This window comes from Chanodichthys erythropterus, chromosome 19 (genome assembly GCF_024489055.1).
Source record: "Chanodichthys erythropterus isolate Z2021 chromosome 19, ASM2448905v1, whole genome shotgun sequence".
NCBI classification, from domain to species: Eukaryota; Metazoa; Chordata; class Actinopteri; order Cypriniformes; family Xenocyprididae; genus Chanodichthys; species Chanodichthys erythropterus.
Genome location: NC_090239.1, coordinates 1,006,375 through 1,027,638, shown reverse-complemented (window position 1 = coordinate 1,027,638; position 21,264 = coordinate 1,006,375). Strand labels below are relative to the sequence as shown.

The 21,264-nt window shown below is 39.5% G+C and overlaps 1 protein-coding gene across 3 annotated transcripts; it reads left to right on the top strand.

The window, feature by feature from the left end:
• Nucleotides 1–993: 993 nt before the first annotated feature.
• fam53b (family with sequence similarity 53 member B) lies at nt 994–20,381 on the top strand. Of its 3 annotated transcripts, XM_067369322.1 has the most exons (6): nt 1,001–1,202; nt 2,851–2,932; nt 11,220–11,402; nt 13,321–13,369; nt 16,822–17,456; nt 19,829–20,381. In XM_067369322.1, exons 3-6 carry the CDS (start codon nt 11,316–11,318, stop codon nt 20,102–20,104), a joined length of 1,047 nt encoding a protein of 348 aa, XP_067225423.1. In that variant the 5' UTR covers nt 1,001–1,202; nt 2,851–2,932; nt 11,220–11,315; the 3' UTR covers nt 20,105–20,381. The 3 variants fall into 3 exon arrangements, with proteins under 3 accessions (XP_067225424.1, XP_067225423.1, XP_067225422.1); XM_067369321.1 differs by lacking the exon at nt 2,851–2,932 and having other exon boundaries at nt 1,004–1,202; XM_067369323.1 differs by lacking the exons at nt 2,851–2,932; nt 11,220–11,402 and having other exon boundaries at nt 994–1,202.
• Nucleotides 20,382–21,264: the final 883 nt, after the last annotated feature.

The following is a 21,264-nucleotide window of genomic DNA, read 5'->3' as shown; positions in this document are numbered from 1 at the left end:
TATAATATTAATATTGAACCACTGTACTCACATGAACTGATTTAAATATGTTTTTAGTACATTAATGAATCTTGAGGAAGAGGAAATGTCATTGCTGGCTATGCAGGCCTCACTGAGCCATTGTATTTCATCAAAAATATCTCAATTTGTGTTCTGAAGATGAACGAAGGTCTTACGGGTGTGGAACGACACGAGGGAGAGTAATAAATGACATTATTTTCATTTTTGGGTGAACTAACCCTTTCACATGTAAACGCAGCAGTTTTCAGACGTTCCTGTAGATGGTGTGCAGATCTCAGCTGCTCTGGTCGTGGTTTCCGGCCCTTCAGGCATGTGGGAGACTTTCTCCACAACAAACTGAAAGCCAGTTAACCACACAGGGTGTGGAATTTTCCAAAAACTCAACTTCATTATCAGTCTTAGACACAACAAACAATAGATAAACTTTCATAATGAGCACAATGAGGCACAGTTACAGTATTTCCCTGTTCATTCAGTGTGGTTTAGTCTCTAATACATCCTAATTCTTGAATTAAGAATTAAAGAAGTGAAGTTAACATGACATGATGTTTCTGTCATACAGAAAAAGATCTTAATAATTGGCAATTATGGTGGAAACTTTATCAAACAGAGTCTCATATACATATCCTGTGGTCAGGACTATAATAACCATTGAAAACGACAAAATGTGATTAAAACGAGTAAAGTAACCAAAGTGCCATCCTTTTATCATTAGAAAGATGTCAACATATTTAATTAGTGTGACTGCATTCATAACTGAGATTAATTATACAGTGTGAGGTAAACTTTCCGTGTTGTGTTATTAGTTGTTGTAATAATGCGTAGTAGTTGTGTGACGGGTTGGGCGAGTCCATTCAGAGCAGGGGGTGCAGCTGCTTCATTTCGATATTAAATATTTATTATTATAACCGCGTCTAACTTCGTGAGGTATCATAAGTGATGTTTCTGTGTATATTACTCCTGTTCACACTCAGATGAAGGTGATTAGAAGTGTGTTTGTGTGTGTTTCGTGCTGTGCTGCGGTTCCGTGTCCCCCCCTGCTGTCTGTGCGTGTGGTCGGGCTCGTGCAGCAGCAGCGGCGGCGGCGGGATGAGCGGCGGACGCGCGCGGGGATGAAGATGATCTGAACGGCCGTATTTACCGATCCGGCCCGCGCGAGGAGACGCGCCGCTCGCTGTCCCGTGAGTATACACAGTGAAATAATGGACTAAATTGCAGCATATTTCACGATGTTTATGTGGGTTCGCGCGCGTGAGTGAGTAAGTTTCTCGCGACGCTCGCGGACGTCAGTAGCTTTTGTTCCCCGAGCGCAGGGAAACACCGAATTAAAGTCAGTCAGATTCTGCCTTCGATAATGATTAAAGAAGAAACTTTCCTAAACTCGAGCTGACGAGCAGAGTTTAAGCATAAACCATGTTCAGCTCGAACTGAGAACTCCAATAATCTCCAGAAACGTGCTGAAAAACTGTATTATTCAGTATTTTATAGAATGCAGTATTTTAAGAGTATTCAGTAATTTAAGGGTATTTTAAGAGTATTCAGTATTTTATAGAATGCAGTATTTTAAGAGTATTCAGTAATTTAAGGGTATTTTAAGAGTATTCAGTATTTTATAGAATGCAGTATTTCAAGAATATTCAGTATTTTGAGGGTATTTTAAGAGTATTTAGTAGTTTAGGGGTATTTTAAGAGTTCAGTATTTTATAGAATGCAGTATTTCAAGAGTATTCAGTATTTTGAGGGTATTTTAAGAGTATTTAGTAGTTTAAGGGTATTTCAAGAGTATTCAGTATTTTGAGGGTATTTTAAAGAGTATTTAGTAGTTTAAGGGTATTTTAAGAGTATTTGGTATTTTATAGAATGCAGTATTTTAAGAGTATTCAGTATTTTGAAGGTATTTTAATAGTATTCAGTTTTTTCGGGGTATTATAAGAGTATTCAGTATTTTATAGAATCCAGTATTTTCAGCGTATTTTAAGAGTGTTCAGTAGTTTGAGGGTATTTTAAGAGTGCAGTATTTTCAGGGTATTTTAGGAGTATTCACTATTCAGTATTTTATAGAATGCAGTATTTTTAGAGTATTCAGTATTTTCAGGGTATTTTAAGAGTATTCAGTATTTTATAAAATGCAGTATTTTCAGGGTATTCAGTATTTTCAGGGTATTTTAAGAGTATTCAGTAGTTTGAGGGTATTTTAAGAGTATTCAGTAGTTTGAGGGTATTTTAAGAGTATTCAGTAGTTTGAGGGTATTTTAAGAGTATTCAGTATTTTCAGGGTATTTTAAGAGTATTCAGTAGTTTGAGGGTATTTTAAGAGTATTCAGTAGTTTGAGGGTATTTTAAGAGTATTCAGTAGTTTGAGGGTATTTTAAGAGTATTCAGTATTTTAAGAGTATCCACTATTGTATAGAATGCAGTATTTTGACGGTATTTTAGGAGTATTCTGTATTTTGAGGTTATTCAGTATTTTAAAGGTATTCAGCATTACAGAGTATTCTATATCATTGAAGAATTAAGTGTATTTGATGTTTAGGTATTCTATTCAGTATTATTAGCAGTAACTTGAGTACTGAGCGATGAAATATAAACTACAACAGCACCAGAGTCTAATTAAAATGAGAGCAGCTCTAGAGTTTCTTGCCTGTAGTGAGTGCAGATTGTGTTTATCTAGTTATCAGTACAAAACCAGCTTGTTAATTCTGATCAGGCCGTATGCAAATGAGGGATTTTCACTTCTCAGTGGGTTTGACCCGTGTGAGTTTCACATGGACTCATTTGAGGAGGGTTTGAGTTACTGCCCAGGTAACTGAAGAATCTTCTGGTTTTCAGCTCGTCTGATGTTTTGCAGTGAAGTGTTGTGACACGCAACACAATCTGTTCCTGGGGAAGCCAGTTTTTCCTCCAGTTGCTGGTATGAATGTGTGTTTGTTTCTCACCTCCAGCCGTCATTTTCCGCTGAACTGGCAAGCGTCCCGTGTGCAGCGCCCGCAGTGTGTGTTTCATGGTAAACGAACTGTGACTCTTTTCCGACCAAACCAGCCGGCTAAGGGTTTATGTCTCTTTCACCTTATTGAAAAGTGTTGATTAGTTGTGTTTATAGTGTCTCTGGAGAGCGAAATGTTTAGGTTAATGTTTGTAGTGAATAGTTGGGTGTATCTGGTTTATAGACATCATTTTGTCATTGTTTGACATCATAGGAATAAGAATGCAGAACAGGTTTTACTATTCCTTTTTACATAAATGAGGCTGATTTTGACCTTTTGTGTGCACATATAGGCACTTGTGTTTAAATCCCCTCACTTATGTTTGTGTGTTTCATCTTTTCTCTTGTATCTGTGCTGCATTCCCCCCATCTCTTTCAGATAGACACACAGTGAGTGACGTTGATCGTTGTCTTGGGTTTGATCAGCTGAAAGGCCTTTGGACTTCAGGACTCGTTCAGAGGCCTTGTGCGATTACACCTTTGTTGTACTGCAGTTGTGTTTTGATAACTAGGTCACGTAATACATGCGGCCGCAAACACACACCACAGTGGAAGTTCCCATAATGAATCACAAGATAGTCTTTATGAGGTCGCTGATTTTCAGTTATTGCCAGTTCCATATTTGCTGCCTGTTGACATCAGACCCTGAGAGGGAAGTGCTTTATAAGATGATGAATCACCAGAGATTGGCCAAGAAATCTGTGAACGGGCACATGCTTACTAACTGCACTGACCACAGTGATGATTGAGCTTTATTCTACACTGCAGCTTAAACACTTTGGAAGCTTGTTTCTGCCATGGAAAAATAAAAATAAAAAAGGTAATTGCGACTTTTTATCTCAGAATTGCGAGATATAAACTCACAATTACAAGTTAGGCCTATAAAGTCAGAATTGCATGAAAAAAACGTCACAATTGTGACTTTATATTGTGCAATTCTGACTTTGTCACTCAATTCTGACTATCACACAATTCTGACTTTACATCGTGCAAATCTGACTAATGACGCAATTCTCACTTTATATCTCGCGATTCTCACTTTATATTGCGCGATTCTAACTAGTGCAATTCTGACTATATCATGCAATTCTGACTATATCATGTGATTCTGACTTTATATCATTCAATTCTGACTATATCACGCGATTCTGACTTTATATCATGCAATTCTGACTATATCGCGCGATTCTGACTATATCACTCAATTCTGACTATCACGCGATTCTGACTTTATATCATGCAATTCTGACTATATCACGCGATTCTGACTATATCATTCAATTCTGACTATCACGCGATTCTGACTTTATATCATTCAAGTCTGACTATCGCGCAATTCTGACTTTATATCATGCAATTCTGACTATATCGTGTTATTCTGACTTTATATCATGCAATTCTGACTATATCATGCAATTCTGACTATATCGTGTGATTCTGACTTTATATCATGCAATTCTGACTATATCATGCAATTCTGACTATATCGTGTGATTCTGACTTTACATCATTCAATTCTGACTATATCATGCGATTCTGACTTTATATCATTCAAGTCTGACTATCGCGCAATTCTGACTTTATATCATGCAATTCTGACTATATCGTGTGATTCTGACTTTATATCATGCAATTCTGACTATTTCATGCAATTCTGACTATATCGTGTGATTCTGACTTTACATCATTCAATTCTGACTATATCATGCAATTCTGACTTTATATCATGCAATTCTGACTATCGCGCAATTCTGACTTTATCATGCAATTCTGACTTTATATCTCGCAATTCTGATTATATCAGGCAATTCTGACTTTATATCATGCAATTCTGACTTTATATCATGCAATTCTGACTATATCGTGTGATTCTGACTTTATATCATGCAATTCTGACTATTTCATGCAATTCTGACTATATCGTGTGATTCTGACTTTACATCATTCAATTCTGACTATATCATGCAATTCTGACTTTATATCATGCAATTCTGACTATCGCGCAATTCTGACTTTATCATGCAATTCTGACTTTATATCTCGCAATTCTGATTATATCAGGCAATTCTGACTTTATATCATGCAATTCTGACTTTATATCATACAATTCTGACTTTATATCATACAATTCTGACTTTATATCATGCAATTCTGACTTTATATCATACAATTCTGACTTTATATCATGCAATTCTGACTTTATATCATACAATTCTGACTTTATATCATGCAATTCTGACTTTATCGCGCAATCCTGACTTTATATCACGCAATTCTGACTTTATATCACGCAATTCTGACTTTATATCATGCAATTCTGACTATATCGCGCAATTCTGACTTTATATCGCGCAATTATATATATTTACTCTTATTTGTATGTCTAATATGTTTCTTGTCTCGTCACATTCATTTTTGAATTACATTAATCATTTCATTTTAATCAAATAATAGCATGTTTTCATTTCAAAACGGCAAAATTTCATAAAAATGTTGATTAGTTTGCATCACTTGATATTACTGTCAGTTGGTCGCTGAATATTTCAATCATAAAACGGTCATCAAATATTAGCATACTCGCCACGTACGCTAAAGCGAAAGTATCACATTGGAATTTTTCTTCTGTGAACAGCAAACCCCGCCTTCTTTGATCTGACTGGCCGCTCACTCGTTCTGACAGTGATGAGCGTTGTTAGACCGCTGAGGCAGACCAGCCTAAAAATTTAACTTTTAAAATTTTTGTTTTGCAAAAGTTTGCATAATGGAATACAGCATCAATAATATCAAATATTGGGGGAGGACAATTTGGCCATTTCTAATTATTGGGGGGGACAATAATTAGCACGAGATGTGCATGAGAGAGCAGTAAAAAAAATAACCTAAAATTCAGTCAGTTCTTCAAAAAAAGATCATCATGTGACATGGAAGTCATACAGACTGCTGTTTTGATACTTTGTGGATTCAGCAGAAAAGAGCATCATAAACTTTCTGCTAAACATCTACTTTTGTGTTTGAAAGCACGTGAGGGTGACTAAATAATGGCACAGCCATTCTTGAGTAAACCAACCATTTAAAAGCAGCGTTGTACACATAATTTGATAATGTTGTATGTTGAAAACTCACATTTCTCAGCACTAGTGTGTGTTCGTGATCAGTGAGCGTCTGTTGCTCATGAATGCTGTCTTTGTGTGTCTCTGTGCGAGTGTGGGTTATTGCCTGGTAACAATTTAACCAGCGCTCTGTTAAACAGCCCATTTCCAGATGAACTTACAGTAAAATAAACTCTACTATAGGCCTGTTTATTGAAGCTTCACATTTGCGAGCAGACGCGGGTATGAAGTGAGGTTTGCCCTAATGAAAAGAGACGTTTGTGCGTGTCTCTCTTTCAAGACGCGTCTTTGTGTTTATGTTAAGCGGTCGGGCAGCTGCGTCTCGTGAAAGCGTTCTTTCCCGTTGCTCGTCCCTTGCTCCTTTACGCTACTATTGTGCAAGCTAACCAGATCGGTTTGGCAGCTCGTTCACGTACGATACCTTGTGGCGTTCGACGGCCTATAAACCCTTGGCTCCCACTCAGCTTCATTTCTACATGTGTTTCACAATTGGATCTGTGATGTTTCTGTTGCCACAGAGTTGGCCGACCCTGTAAACGGCCCGCGGCCGCGCCTCTCCCGCTAGTTTAGTTTGGTTTGGCCCGAACCGTGAGGCGGCGTCAGCTTGCAGCGAGCTCATATGACTAATTGATTCGCTGCGACTTCCAAAAGCCCTGAAACCCTCGCCGGGCAGGTGCTGAATGGAGAGCTGCGGTTCTGCCCTTTTCTGGAGGGGTTTTCTATTCACGCTTTTGGTTTTGTGAAGATTTATGTTCAGAATGAGTTGGCGGCCATGTGGGCTCTGGGAACGTCAGCGAGGCTGTAACGTTAGACCTCTTGGGTGTGTTTAACGGCAGAAAGTTCACGCAAAACACACTGAAAGAACCGAGTTCCTCCTCCGTCTGCCTGAAATGCTCATAGTGTTTTTATAGTGATAAACTTTCCTTTTCTGGATCTCTCACACCACAAGTTCACTGTGAAAAGACCTCTATTTTGTGATTGTCTCGTCTGAAATTAGAGGGGAAAGTCATTAACATGCCAGAAAATGAACACGTCATGCCTGCGGCTCACATACTGTCCGTGAGAAGTTTTTCTCACGTGAATTCTTCAGGTGTTCGGTGCACGAGTCTCTCTTGCACTTTAATTAGCTGCGCTATTCTGTTTGTCCTTCATTACAGGCCGTCATATAAAAATAAAAATTCATGCATTGTTTTTTTTGCACTGGTAATGTACGTAGGTGTAACTCATGGGATGTCAAGAATCATAACTCCAGTCTGTTCCTCATATGGTTTGAGCGACATGAGAGTGAGTGAATGATGACAAGTTCCTGTAATCTCTTTGTTTGTACCCGAAGGAAATGTGCCACTCCGCTGATTGGCCTGAAATGGCTCTTAGCGTCGAGTCACGTATCCGCGGCGCTGAAGTCAGTCTCACCCTTCAGATAGAGCCTTATCGCTGCCCGGGCGTCCCGTGAGTGTGGAGATATCAGACACCCTCGACACCACTCACAGCTCATTTGTGTCACCACGCGCTCCCATTAGACAGTCACGCAACATGTGTCCTGTTTACCCACTTCCTCTGGTCTGTCAGACGCCCAGCGCAACTATAAATAAGGATTTGATGTGTAGTCTATAATATAATTTTTCTGGATTCCATTTATTGGTTTGAGTCATCAAAAAGCATGTCTAATCTAAAATATATAAATCATAAAGCATTTATAAATACGGCCCTTTGAATCTGTATTAAATTCCATTTTAGTTTCCACCCAAATTGTATATTGGCTTTTAAATTTTTCTGGATTTTGTGTATAATGATTTGATACAAATTTACCATTAGAAATGGTGTAAATCAAATTAATTCCACATCATGCAGATCACTTTAGGATTTCACATATTTAACTCTTTTACCACCAGCAGTTCATCATTTTCACATCATTTTCACAAAACTTTAAGGGCCCCAAGAATATTTTATTGCATATTTCGGAACATGCAATATAAGAAAAGAAAGAACGGAGCCTCTGCTTTTAAACATCAACCATAAACACGTTATTCTAGCTTCATGCATTCTATTTATCAACACTTCAATGTGGTTAAATTTCATAAAAATCAACATTTTTAAAAAATCGCATTTTAGTCAGAGACTTCACATTCAGAATGATTATCAAAATATTTGCTGCATCCCAATTCACATGCTATCCATCCTAAATAGTATTCGAAATAAGAATTAGTATGTCCCAAATCGTAGTATGTTGAAAGTATTCCAAAGATACCCTGATGGTCTATTTTTTCCAGTTAGAATTCAAATCCGTGCACACTTCTAATGGCTAATATTGCCCATAACACATTGCGCTGTGGACGAGGATTCAGTTAGAACTACAAACACAAAATAAAAAGTGTTAAAAAACTACAAACATGACGGATGTGTGAGACCAACGGTTAAGATAAAGGGGTTTGAGAGTGATTAATAATCAGTATCTAACCTGATGAAAAGATATTAAATGTTATCCACATTATATTTCATCTGCAACAGCATTGTGAACTTTTATAACGATGCGTTTGGTCATTAACTTTTAAATGCATCATTATGCAAAGATGAGGAGAGTTCTCTGCATGAGACTGGCAGATAAACGTGCAACTTAATTTCTCTCCGAAACAGTAGGAAATTAAATTAAATTGAATGTGGAGGATTTTAACTGTGACAAGATGATTGACAGGGTAGTTTAAACAGTTACACAACCTGTAACTAAGCGACAGAACATCCGTTAACAATGCAATTATGACGAGGTAGTAAGCTTGCATACTCTTCTGCTACACACTCAAAAGTATGTACTTTTTCTTTACAAAAACAGTACATACTTTTTAGGATGTAGTATAAGTAGGCGAATTGGGACGCAGCAATACAGGTATTTCCTTTTCATGTGTTTTGTACGTTCCATTTGCTCACGTTCGGCAGTTTTGATTTAAATGCTGCTGAATGTTTGATGATCGCGTTATTTTACATGTGCGTCAGCAATGCTTCTATTGCTTGTTTCTGCTTCTTCCTCGCTTGTTTCTGAATTCGGATATTCTGTACTCTTTCAGAAGATGCATTAATCCTTTGGTATACTTCTAGTGTACGCGCAGTCGAATGCACAGTCTCGCAAAGTATGCTTCATTTGACTCGTACACATACACAGGCGTTCGACGCATGCGCAGTCTCTCGCCACGAGTTACAACAAACAATGGTACTTTCTAACCTCTTCGCAAGATCTATCGTCTATATAGGCCTCCATCATCGTTGTAGCTTGCATGCATTCTGGTTTGTTCTGTTTATGCAGTTTTTCTTTGACTACCTTGGGAATCGACGCCCCCAGGGCAGGGTTGCCACCTTGTGGATAAAATAATTTACAAGTACAAGTACGCGCAGTTACAAACATCTGGGAGTGCGCATACTCTTCTGATGACAAAATTCACGCTACGCACACTGTTTGCTGACCCACGCTTATGCGTAAAAAGTAAAGTTTAATAGCGCCCTCTACCGTATAACCTAATGCTGGGCGATATGGCCAAAAAAAAAAAAACTTTTTTTTTTTTTTCCAGAATGATTGACTGATTCACCATTTTTTTTTAAAATTATTATTCTTTTTTTTATGTTTAACTAATAAACTTAAAAATTCAACTACAAAATGATTCAAGCAACATTCTCTTTATTAACCATCTGGTTAATTGCACCACACCTGAAGTAAATGTAAAACCTAAAATGTATTATTTGTTGAATATCTTTGCAGAAAATATGTATGAAATATGGAGGCGAATGTTGTACAAACTTATCTTTAAGGAGAGCTATAATGCCCCTTTCACAAGATGAAATATCAATCTCTGGTGTCCCCAGAAAGTGTCTGTGAAGTTTAAGCTCAAAATCCCCCACAGATCATTTATTAAATTCACCCCTATTTGTGTGTGAGCAAAAACACGCCGTTTTTGTGTGTGTCCCTTTAAATGCAAATGAGCTGCTCCAAAAGAGGGCGGAGCTTTAACAGCTCAACAACAACAAAGCTGGAGAATCTCACGCAGCCAAAATGACGACGGTGTTCAGCCTTACATTGTTCAAACCGGAGTCGACACTGATGGAGAGACTCAGGAAGAAGTTACAAATTTTACCAATTTTCAACTGGACGATGGTGGAGAAAGAGTTAATGACATAGCTGGCCAATTATGCTCATACAAACACATTTCACTATTACATCATTTGATCTATTTTAATCTTTATTATTATTGCCTCTGTAATAAAAACCAATGATAAGTCCAGCAGTGAGAAGGCTGGACATGTGTATACAGTTTTAGTTTTTCCTACTTTTTCTAATTTTTGCAACCAAACTTTTTCCAGGGATGCATTGAGTTCACCTTCGGTCATGATGTGGCCTTCATTTCACATCATATTTTAAGCGTAAGAGATGCTGCATTTATGCATATAAAAATTACACTTGAGGGTGAACACGACCCGCACTCAAACGCACAGAAAATGTACAAATCCAGTTATCTGAGCATTAGCTAAAGATGAATAGCTGCAAAGCTCTAAACTCACATCTGGCTCCAATCAGCTGCTCTTAGAGTCAGAGTTACTCGAGGAACGAGGCAGCTGTGTGTTTTGATAACTGTGGGGCCACACTTATTTTCAGCTTGTCCTGGAGGAAGAGATCACATGACCTTGCCTCCGGACGTGAGTCTACAATACGGAGCGATTTAGAGGACTCGCTCCCGCAGGCCGGGTTTAGCTTGTGTTTTGCACAAACTTGTGTAAAGAAAATGGAATTTAGGACAAAGTAAAACTAAGCTGTATTTATTGTTAACTTGTTAATGCTTTATGATTGATATATTCTGTTGATTAGACATGCTTTTTGGTGATTCAAACAATCAAAGTGTCATAAAACTAAGGAATAGGAAAGACGCCTTTATTGTAGGCTGTTATTTTTTCATTTCTTCGACTGCTGCTCAAGGTTACCTTAACTTGACTTGCTCAAAGATAAACATAAAAGTTGGAAACTTTGTAATCCATCAACAGTTTATTGTTCCCTAAAGATGATTTCACAAGTAACGGTTGAAGTCGGGTGAATAATGTGTTTCAAACACATGTGCTTCTCTGTCCAGGGTGAAGAGGTCATCTGAAGAGCGTTCGGGTCAGCGCTGCACTTGAAGAATGAGCTTCACTAGAACTCTCTTGCACTGGAATGGACTGTGGCAAAGATGTGTGTTGCCATGGTAATTATTCACACTAAAACACTGGAAAAGAAGGCCGTCGATGATGTAACATCCAAAGAGTCTCTGCAGCTGGTAAGAAACAGCACTTCACTCAGTTTAAAGGTCGAGATGGATGTCAAACATCATGCGTAATGCTCACTGTAGCTGATTTCAGCAGATTACAGCGGCACTGTAAGCTTTGGCTTAAATTATAATCATGGCAATCAAGTGTAATAATTCTAAATAGCTCACTATTTTTAGGTGTAGTAACCCAAAACTCACTCTATTTTCTGTATCCACCTTATTTTAAACATTAAAACCCTGACATACTTCAAGTGAAATCATAAAACAAATTGGTGTGATGTAATTTAGAACAAAATCAGGCCAAAACTGAGGTTTTTTTCAGGGGTTTTAAATCATAAACTTTCCAGAAAACCCGGTAAACACCTTGAAATGTGCGAGGCCTCTGCTGTCATTCTTTTCCAGTTATTTTAGCTGTACAAAACAGTGCTTTATGCTGCTTGATATTGCAAATTAGCATTTGTTATATTATTTAAAGGTTCACGAACATATTGCTGAAACCCTGTTGTAATTGTTAAAATTTCCAAGGATCAGCGTTCTCCCCTAAAAGTGATTGTGCAGACCAAACCTTAAGACGTCAAGACTTGAAACTTTGAGGGATGGTAGTACTCACACCGTCTACAACGTCACCAAGGCTCGCCCCACTCGGCCTGACGGCGGCGATACAGCGGTCAAAATCTTTCATAATGCCTCGGATTCGATTGTAGTTTTGCTAAATTTTAGGGTATTTTGAATTTATTTACTTTTGCTAGGTTTTTGACTCGATCGAAACCGAACCAGTGCAGCAAGATTATCTGGAGTCTGATTGTCAATAATTATCAAAAATTGAAATTCCGAGTCTCTAGGGGCCGCCAAAATGTTTGAAGTGGGCAGAGCCATTTTTACTAAAATGGCTATAACTCGTAAACGGAATGAGATATTTTCACCAAATTTGGCACACCTGTGCAAGAGCTCATTCTGTGGTTGCATTAAAAAAGACGCAGTGACTGGCCACTTGGTGGCGCTATAACAGGAAACAAAACATGAAAATGGCTATAACTACTACTCCGTCAGTTCGATTGACTTGAAAATCGGCATGCAGCGTCTTTGTCCGAGGTGCCATTATTGTCTATGAGGACATTGATGCATCTCAGAAAACATGTCCGCCGTCAGCCAATGAAGTTTGAGCAGCTATCAGACAAAGTATACTTTTGGAACGAAACTCGCTGGACCTGTTTGACTCTCGGCCCTAGAGGCCTGTGGGACATTTGAAAGAAATTGGCCACCGGGAGGTGCCTTCGCTTTTTTCTCGCTTTTTTGTGTAAAGGCTTGTTTATCGCACAATTTTCCGACATTCGTACCACATGGTTGAAAGCCTCATTCTGAGCAACTTTGCCTTTAGGATCGCTGCTGTCCATCAAATCATTCGTTAAATAGCGGAGATTATTTCAAAGACCAACTTTGTTGAACTAGTCCTAGGTTTTTGGCTCAACCTCGATAACTGTTAAAAAGCTTTAAAAACCATATATTTCATATGACAAATTGCCTGTATTTGCTGTAAATGGTGTTTTCCATCTATGATCGAGATGGTTACAGGCTTGCTAAATAAAACATAATACCTTTTTACGCATGTGCTTAAAGGCCTTAAAGTGTTTGAACCCCAATAATTGATTCTCACAGCTTTATTTTCATTTATGGTTTGTAGTGCAAATAGTTTTACTGTTTACTAGCAGTAATAAATCAATGACTTCCGCAGTGCCAAAATAAGGTGGCATAAGTCGCAGCAGACGCTGTCATCGTGAAACCCTACTATAGTTTAGTTTCATGGGTTTGAGCCCGACTGATACTGGTTACCTGAGAATCCTCACCCTTCGCTCATGCAGCTTTACTGTGCGGTTTACATGATGTTTCGACCAAGATGCTCCTCTGATCTATCCGTGTGTTTCTACAGCATGAGCCACCAACCATGAGCCAGGCCCTCTTCTCCTGCGGAATCATGGGTAAGTGCATTTGTTTCTCATCGAACAACTTTCTGTTCTGCATTTGGACCAGCATATCTTCACCTGCATGAAAGAGTGAAACAGAAAGTGTGCCGCCCTCAACATCTGCTTTTTTTTTTTTATTTTAGTCTCAAGCTTTTACCCATGAGGCCTAGTTTTAGATGCCACAGGTGCATGTGCCAACCGGTGTCATGTGTGAACGGTTGGATGTTTGTGTGCTAGCATTGTCTCCAGAATAACTCCTCACAGAAAACAGAGGTAGTGAAATAATGGGGCTAGTCTTTGAGTGGAATAAACAGAGTTCACAGCCCAAAAGCAGATCAATAGGGTGTTGTGCTGCCGTTCGGTTGGCACCGGATCGCCTGCGATGGCACATAACGCCTTGCCCACAACGGTGTGTGTCGGGTAGGCTCCTTTTGTTTTGCTGCACCCCCACGGCCAAAGCTTTTTTGGTTTTGACTTCAGAAAAATGCCTTTCTGCGCCCAGACGTGCTGTGCTGTCCTGATCCGCTGGGATAAAACTGAGAGACACAGTGCAGTGGAATCACCTGAGGTGAAGTACATTATACAGTAGGGCTGGGTAAAAAATATCAATTTCTCGATTTTAATCGATTCTCATTTTTATGTACCGATATCAATTCTTAAATCCCAAGAATCGATTAGTCTAGTCTGTTTTCAGTTGATGAATGAGCAGAATATGTAGCGCCTCCCATCCAATAAATCACAATAATCTTTGTTACTTTTGATATGAAGCAAAGTCTCAGATTTCAAATGACGTCCATCTTATTATGAGATTGAAAAAATAAATACAGTTTTGACGCTGTTTAATGTGGCGTGACAGATCGCTTTAGCGCCTCAGTTAAAGAGAAGCATGTGATCATCCTCTCCTCCGCTTTAATACCAGTTACAGCGAAATAAACATGAACATCTGAAGGTATGTTAAAATATACAGTACAACTTACTGAAATCCGTATCATGTCTCGTGTAATCGCTCAATCAGTGCTTCAACCTCGGAAAGACTCAATAAAACAGCTTCAGTGTCACGTGACGTCACATTTACCTCAGAAAAACATATTCAGTGACCATAAACTCATTAGTCAGTTAGAAAAGTGCTCTAGAAAGATAAATATAGCTATGCACCGTTACATATTCGTTATAATGTTCATCAATATTTAATGCATGTTTGAATAAATTAAAAAAAAGTAGAAATATGATTATGTAATTCTAAACTGTATTTATAATGAAAACATCATTGAGTGTAATTTAAGTGTTTGTATATAAATAAGTTAATTTAACCTTCAGTATTATTATAGTAGCACCAGCTGACTCTCATGTGTAGTTTACAGCATTGGTTGAGAGATTTTTTTTTTCCTCTAGAAAATTTGCCATGTACTGAAATTGAAATACTACATCCAAAATAATTGATATCCAAACGCAGTTGAAGCATGTGAATAGTAATCAAATCGAATTGTGAAAATTGTGTCAATACCCAGCCCTATTATACAGTAGATTACATTTTCCTGACTGGAAATCGTAGGCCCCAAATATAGACTGTAGAGTGTGAGAGTGTTTCTCATGTCTCAGTTTCACATCATTCTGAGTTATCACAGCTCTGGCGATGTAATTTGACAGTAGTTGGTCAGCGGTCTCTTGCGGTGCACTAGTGTTTTTCACGATCTCAACACACATGTTCGGCAGCCTGCCACCAATCAGACAGCTCTATTTCTGGCCTCTTTTGTTTCTTAGGCACAGCTGTGTTGTTTGTGAACCTCTACAGGCTCTTCCTGTGAACTCGGCCCTTCTGCTTCTCTTTTGTTCTTCTCTGTCATGTTAAAGAAACATGTCAGACTGGAGGTTGATGCATTTTCTGGATCAGATCTGAATTTTTTTTGCTGTGGTTTTGACCCTTGGTCATGGGAAGTTGTGAAACGTTGTGACGCTCGTAAACGCATTAGCCTCCTTCATGCGAATTGAAATGTTCTTAGTCATGTTTCTTTGTGATTTGTCTACTTGTTTTTATTTTATGCGCAATGCACGAAGTCATCCGTTCTGAGTACGATTTTTTGGGGGGGGGGTTCTACTTGGAATTATTCTTATAAAAATTGAGATTTCGACTTAAAATGCAATAAAAAATATATAGGTTTACTGTGCTGATTGTAGTTATACATCATAATGACTATAAAAATACTATTTATTATTACTTAATAAAAATCTAAAAATTACTAAAAAATTTAAAAATTTATATTTCACTGTAAAATCAAGAATTACTAAATAAAGCAAAATAAATTTTAATAATTTTAAAATAAAAAAAGACAATTCTACTTTAATTTTACAATACAACAGTAATATAACAATACTAATATTAAAGGCTTAATTTCTTAATTTTCAAATGTTCAAACATTTATTTTGACAGAAAACCGCAGGGGTTCTCTTTTGTTGTTGATTAGTTCACTTTCAAATAATATTTTCCTGATAATTTACTCACCCCCATGTCATCCAAGATGTTCATGTCTTTCTTTCTTCAGTCGAAAAGAAATTAAGGTTTTTGATGAAATCATTCCAGGATTATTCTCCTTATAGTGGACTTCAATGGGTACCAAACGGTTGAAGGTCAAAGCTTTGAAGCTTCAAAGGGCTTTAAACGATACCAGACGAGTCTTATCTAGCAAAACCATCGGTCATTTTCTAAAAAAATACAACTGTATATGCTTTATAAACACATATTATCGCCTTGCACGTGCTTCCGCTTTCCGTATTCTTCAAAAAGCTTACGCTGTATGCCCTACACCTTCCCTATTCAACTTACAGAACGAACGCAACGTCAGTTTCATTTTTTCCGTAAGTAGAATAGGGAAGGCGTAGGACATACAGCGTAAGCTTTTTGAAGAATACGAAAATGCGGTTTTGGCGGAAGCACTTGGAAGGCGATCATTTGGTTATATAAAGCATATACATTTGCATTTTTCCGAAAATGACAGATCGTTTCTGTAGACCCTTATTCCTCGTCTGGTATCGTTTAAAGCTCTTTGAAGCTGCACTGAAACTATAATTTTGACCTTCAACCGTTTGGAGGCCATTGAAGTCCACTATATGGAGAAATTTAATTTCTTTTTGACTGAAGAAAGAAAGACATGAACATCTTTGATGACATGGGAGTGAGTAAATTATCAGGAAAATTTTATTTGAAAGTGAACTAATCCTTTAATCACTTCTCATAGAGTGATACAGTCGTGACGTCAAAACCTATAGGAAAATCTTCCGGGTTTTTATAATGAGGTTTTTTATTTTAAAAGTAAAATAATGTCTGTGGTAAAACTTGACGATACTTGAATATTTTGTTCTACAGTGTAAATAACACACACTCACACCCAAAAAATCGGTCTGAGACATATCATTTTATTTTGATTAATTGTGATTTGTCTCTGATTCTCACTCTGTGTTTTGTTTTGTAGAGTCCGGACGGTGGCCGGAGGTGTGTGGCGTCCAGCAGCGGCCCATGGGCTCCAGCCTGGAGAGCCTGTGGGACACCGTGCGCGAGACGGGCGCCACGGGAAGCATCAGCGGTTTGCTGCGTGATCTGAGTCTGAGCGAAGCGCCCTCTCCTGGCAGCGCCGCCCCGCCCAGCAAACGCCAGTGCCGCTCGCTCTCCTGCTCCGACGAGCTGGGCTGTCGCTCATCATGGCGGCCGCAGGGCTCGCGTGTGTGGACGGCCGTGGAGAAGCGCCGCTGCCACAGCGGGGGAAGTGTTCATCGCGGAGCCTTCGCTCCGTCCGGGTTTCCCGCCATGCAGCGCAGCTCCAGCTTCAGTCTGCCGACACGCACCGAACCCTTCGGCCACGGCTTCTCTTTCTCCGCTTCCCCCCAGACGCCGCAGCCTCTCTACCTCTCGCACGAACAGATCTGCCCGACCGAGCCCAGCTCGCCCGAATCAACACCCGAGCTGGAGCGTCGCAGCAGTCAGGGCGGACTGGCCCGCAGCCGATCGCAACCCTGCGTCCACAACGACAAGAAGATTGGCGTGAAGCGGAGGAGACCGTCGGACTCTCACAAACAGAGGCCTTCATTGGACCTGCTCAAGATGACACAGGTGTGTGTGTGTGTGTGTGTGTTCCTGAATGAATGCTTCAGTCAACCAGTAGCAGATGTTCCTGTGATGATCTCTGCTGGTCATCTGTAGTCGCTGATCACCCTCATCTGGTTAACACACTGACTCCAAGAACTGACCTGCTCGAGAACTCAACCATTACAGGAGCACAACCCTGTGTGTGTGTGTGTGTGTGTGTGTGATCATTGTGTCAGTGGAAAAAAGTCTCTGTTTACAAACCAAATACTCAGTTGCCATGGTAATGATTCCTGACCGCTGATGTAATGCGTAAGAGCTGGTCAGTTAGTTGTCAGTAGTGAAATACCAGATGATTGATTTCTGCCATCAGATCATTACTTGGCCAGTTAACAGAAGAGGTTTTTAATATCCAGTAAAATTTGCTTCACAGTTGCAAACTGACTTATTACATAACATTTTCATTTCTGCATTTTAAATGTGCATATAAGGGCAGTTCTACAGCATCTAGATGAGCTCAAAACTACAGACGTGAACTAAAACACACAAAACTAGAGTTCAGTGGCCGGTTGCATTACTCAGACTAGTCTAGAACTTAGTCATCAGTATTTTTTCTTTAAGATTGGTTAAGTCTTTAAAAAGGTATATCAGTGTAAATTAATTTGGAAAAGACTTATTACCTCTTGTCTAATTGCTAGTTGGTCAAACTAATTCTTAAAGGGATAGTTCACCCAAAATCGAAAATTGTCATCATCTTTGAAACACATATTTTTAGTGAAATCTGGAAGATTTCTGTCTCTCCGTTGAAAGTTTGTTCACCCAAAACTCTTAATAAAGAGATCATAAAATAAATCCAGATAAATAGTTCAGTTTTAACATGGAGGCTAAGTTAATGCAACTGGCCCCAGATTTCAGTGGGTCTTTAAATCGTATATATTTTGTTATGAATGTTCTAGACACCATTAGAACTGTAGCAGTGAGGAACAGTCACTCGCTGCTGCTGACGTAACTTGAACTAAATTGATCTGAATAATGACACTATTGTCTTTTTAGAGCTGCTTTATAGCTGAAATTGAATTGGTCTCATATTTAAAGTTTGCATCATTGATTCCGTTATTTTCCTGTTTATTACTGTGAAGCTGCTTTAGAAACAAAGCTTTTTTTCCTGATGTTGTCACGTTTTTTTCTGCTGATGTCACAACTTCATGTGTTTTTCTGCTGCTTACGTCACGTTTTTCTGCTGCTGACATCACAACGTCGTGTTTTCTGCTGCTGTCATGTTTTCTGCTGCTGACGTCACAACGTCAAGTTTTTCTGCTGCTGTCACGTTTTTTTTTCTCCTTGCTGCTGACGTCACAATGTCATGTGTTTTTCTGCTGCTGATGTCACAACGTCATGTTTTTCTGCTGCTGTCATTCTTTTCTGCTGCTGACATCACATGTTTTTCTGCTGCTGACATCACTTTTTTCTGCTGCTGTCACGTTTTTCTGTTGCTGACGTCACATGTATTTTTCTGCTGCTGACATCACAACATCATGTTTTTCTGCTGTTGTCACGTTTTTTTCCCCTGCTGCTGGCGTCACAACATCATGTGTTTTTCTGCTGCTGTCACGCTTTTCTGCTGCTGACGTCACGTGTGTTTTTCTGCTGCTGACATCACAACGTCACGTTTTTCTGCTGCTGTCACGTTTTTTTTTCTGCTGCTGACATCACAACGTCACGTTTTTCTGCTGCTGTCACGTTTTTCTGCTGCTGTCACGTTTTTTTTTCTGCTGCTGACGTCACAACGTCACGTTTTTCTGCTGCTGTCACGTTTTTTTTTCTGCTGCTGACGTCACAACGTCACGTTTTTCTGCTGCTGTCAAGTTTTTTTTTTTCTGCTGCTGACATCACAACATCATGTTTTTCTGCTGTTGTCACGTTTTTTTTCCCCTGCTGCTGACGTCACAACATCATGTGTTTTTCTGCTGCTGTCACGCTTTTCTGCTGCTGACGTCACGTGTGTTTTTCTGCTGCTGACGTCACAACGTCACGTTTTTCTGCTGCTGTCACGTTTTTTTTTTCTGCTGCTGACGTCACGTGTGTTTTTCTGCTGCTGACGTCACGTTTTTCTGCTGCTGACATCACATGTTTTTCTGCTGCTGTCACGCTTTTCTGCTGCTGACGTCACGTGTGTTTTTCTGCTGCTGACATCACGTTTTTCTGCTGCTGACATCACATGTTTTTCTGCTGCTGTCACGCTTTTCTGCTGCTGACATCACATGTTTTTCTGCTGCTGTCACGCTTTTCTGCTGCTGACGTCACGTGTGTTTTTCTGCTGCTGACGTCACGTGTGTTTTTCTGCTGCTGACGTCACGTGTGTTTTTCTGCTGCTGACGTCACACTTGTTTTTCCCACAGAAGCTGCAGGACTTTCACAGTCTCAGCTGTCCAGGATTCACCGGCGATGACCAAACGCTTCCATGCAGCAACCTGACGCTCCACGATGAAGGCGACGTCACATCTGACCGGACTCAGCGCGGCACCAAAGAGGACGCCGTCATCCACCAATCCGAGGGCAGCTGGCCGGGAGCGAAGGAGCGTGAGTGTCTGTGGGCGGGGCTGTGCAGCCGGAGGGGGCGGGACGTATTCCAGCTGGGTGGAGAACTGGACATCGAGCAGATTGAGAGAAACTGAGATGATCCCAGCATTACCAGACAGGACGCTCCTGTTGGATTATTATGGGATGAACGCTTCAGTAAGTGCACGCGAGGCACACGTAATCGACTCAGGGTGAAGGACGTCACGAACGTGATCCGACAACATGAGAACACGCACACACACACACGTTTAGATTAGCAGGCGTTTCACACAAGAAGCACTCGCGCTCTGACGTTCATACGCATCTCACACACACACAAACACACACACACACACACACACACACACACACACACACACACACACACACACACATTAAAGGGCTTCAGATGTGTAACAGTAGTAATATCAGGTAATTGAGTTCCTCACTGGTGAAAAAAGCTATTAGAACTATTTTTGTCTTTTTTACATTGAGTAACTACAGAAGTAAATGTACTTATTTCTCTATGAATAAACAGCATTTTAATGCGTTTGTAAGAGCGCTGTGGTGTGTGACTGATTGTGAATCTGAATCTCACATCTGGTTCATATTTCACCCTGAAATAAACAAGAGTGTGGCATTATTTTCCTGATATTTATGCAAATGACCATAATGTGAGTAAATCTCATTACTGTAATGCTAATGTGCTTTTGGCATTGTTTCATGCTGATTTTAATAAAAAAAGCATAACGAGTCAGAACTGAAGTGTCAATGATAACGGATGATTTCGATTTAAGCATTACATTAATGTACTTAATTATCATGAAAATAATGTCAGTGTAAATGGTCTTAATGCTGTCAGGCAGTGTGTACTAACTGTGAAGAGCCCTTTCTGTCATATTGCATGGTGCCCCCCCCAAACTTAATTATTTAATTTCTTATTTATGTTTTTTGATATTGAAATGAAATATGACTCAACAGATAACATGAGATTCACTTGAAAATGCCAGACCTTCACACACTTGAACACACACACACTGACACTCAAACACGCATACACTCACACACACTCATTCAAAAATGCATACACACTCACGCACACACTCAAACATGCATACTCACTCGAACACACTCACACACACACTCAAACATGCATACTCACACACACTCACTCGAACACACTCACACACACACTCACTCGAACACTCACACACTCACTCGAACACACTCACGCACACACTCACTCAAACACTCACACACTCACTCACACACACTC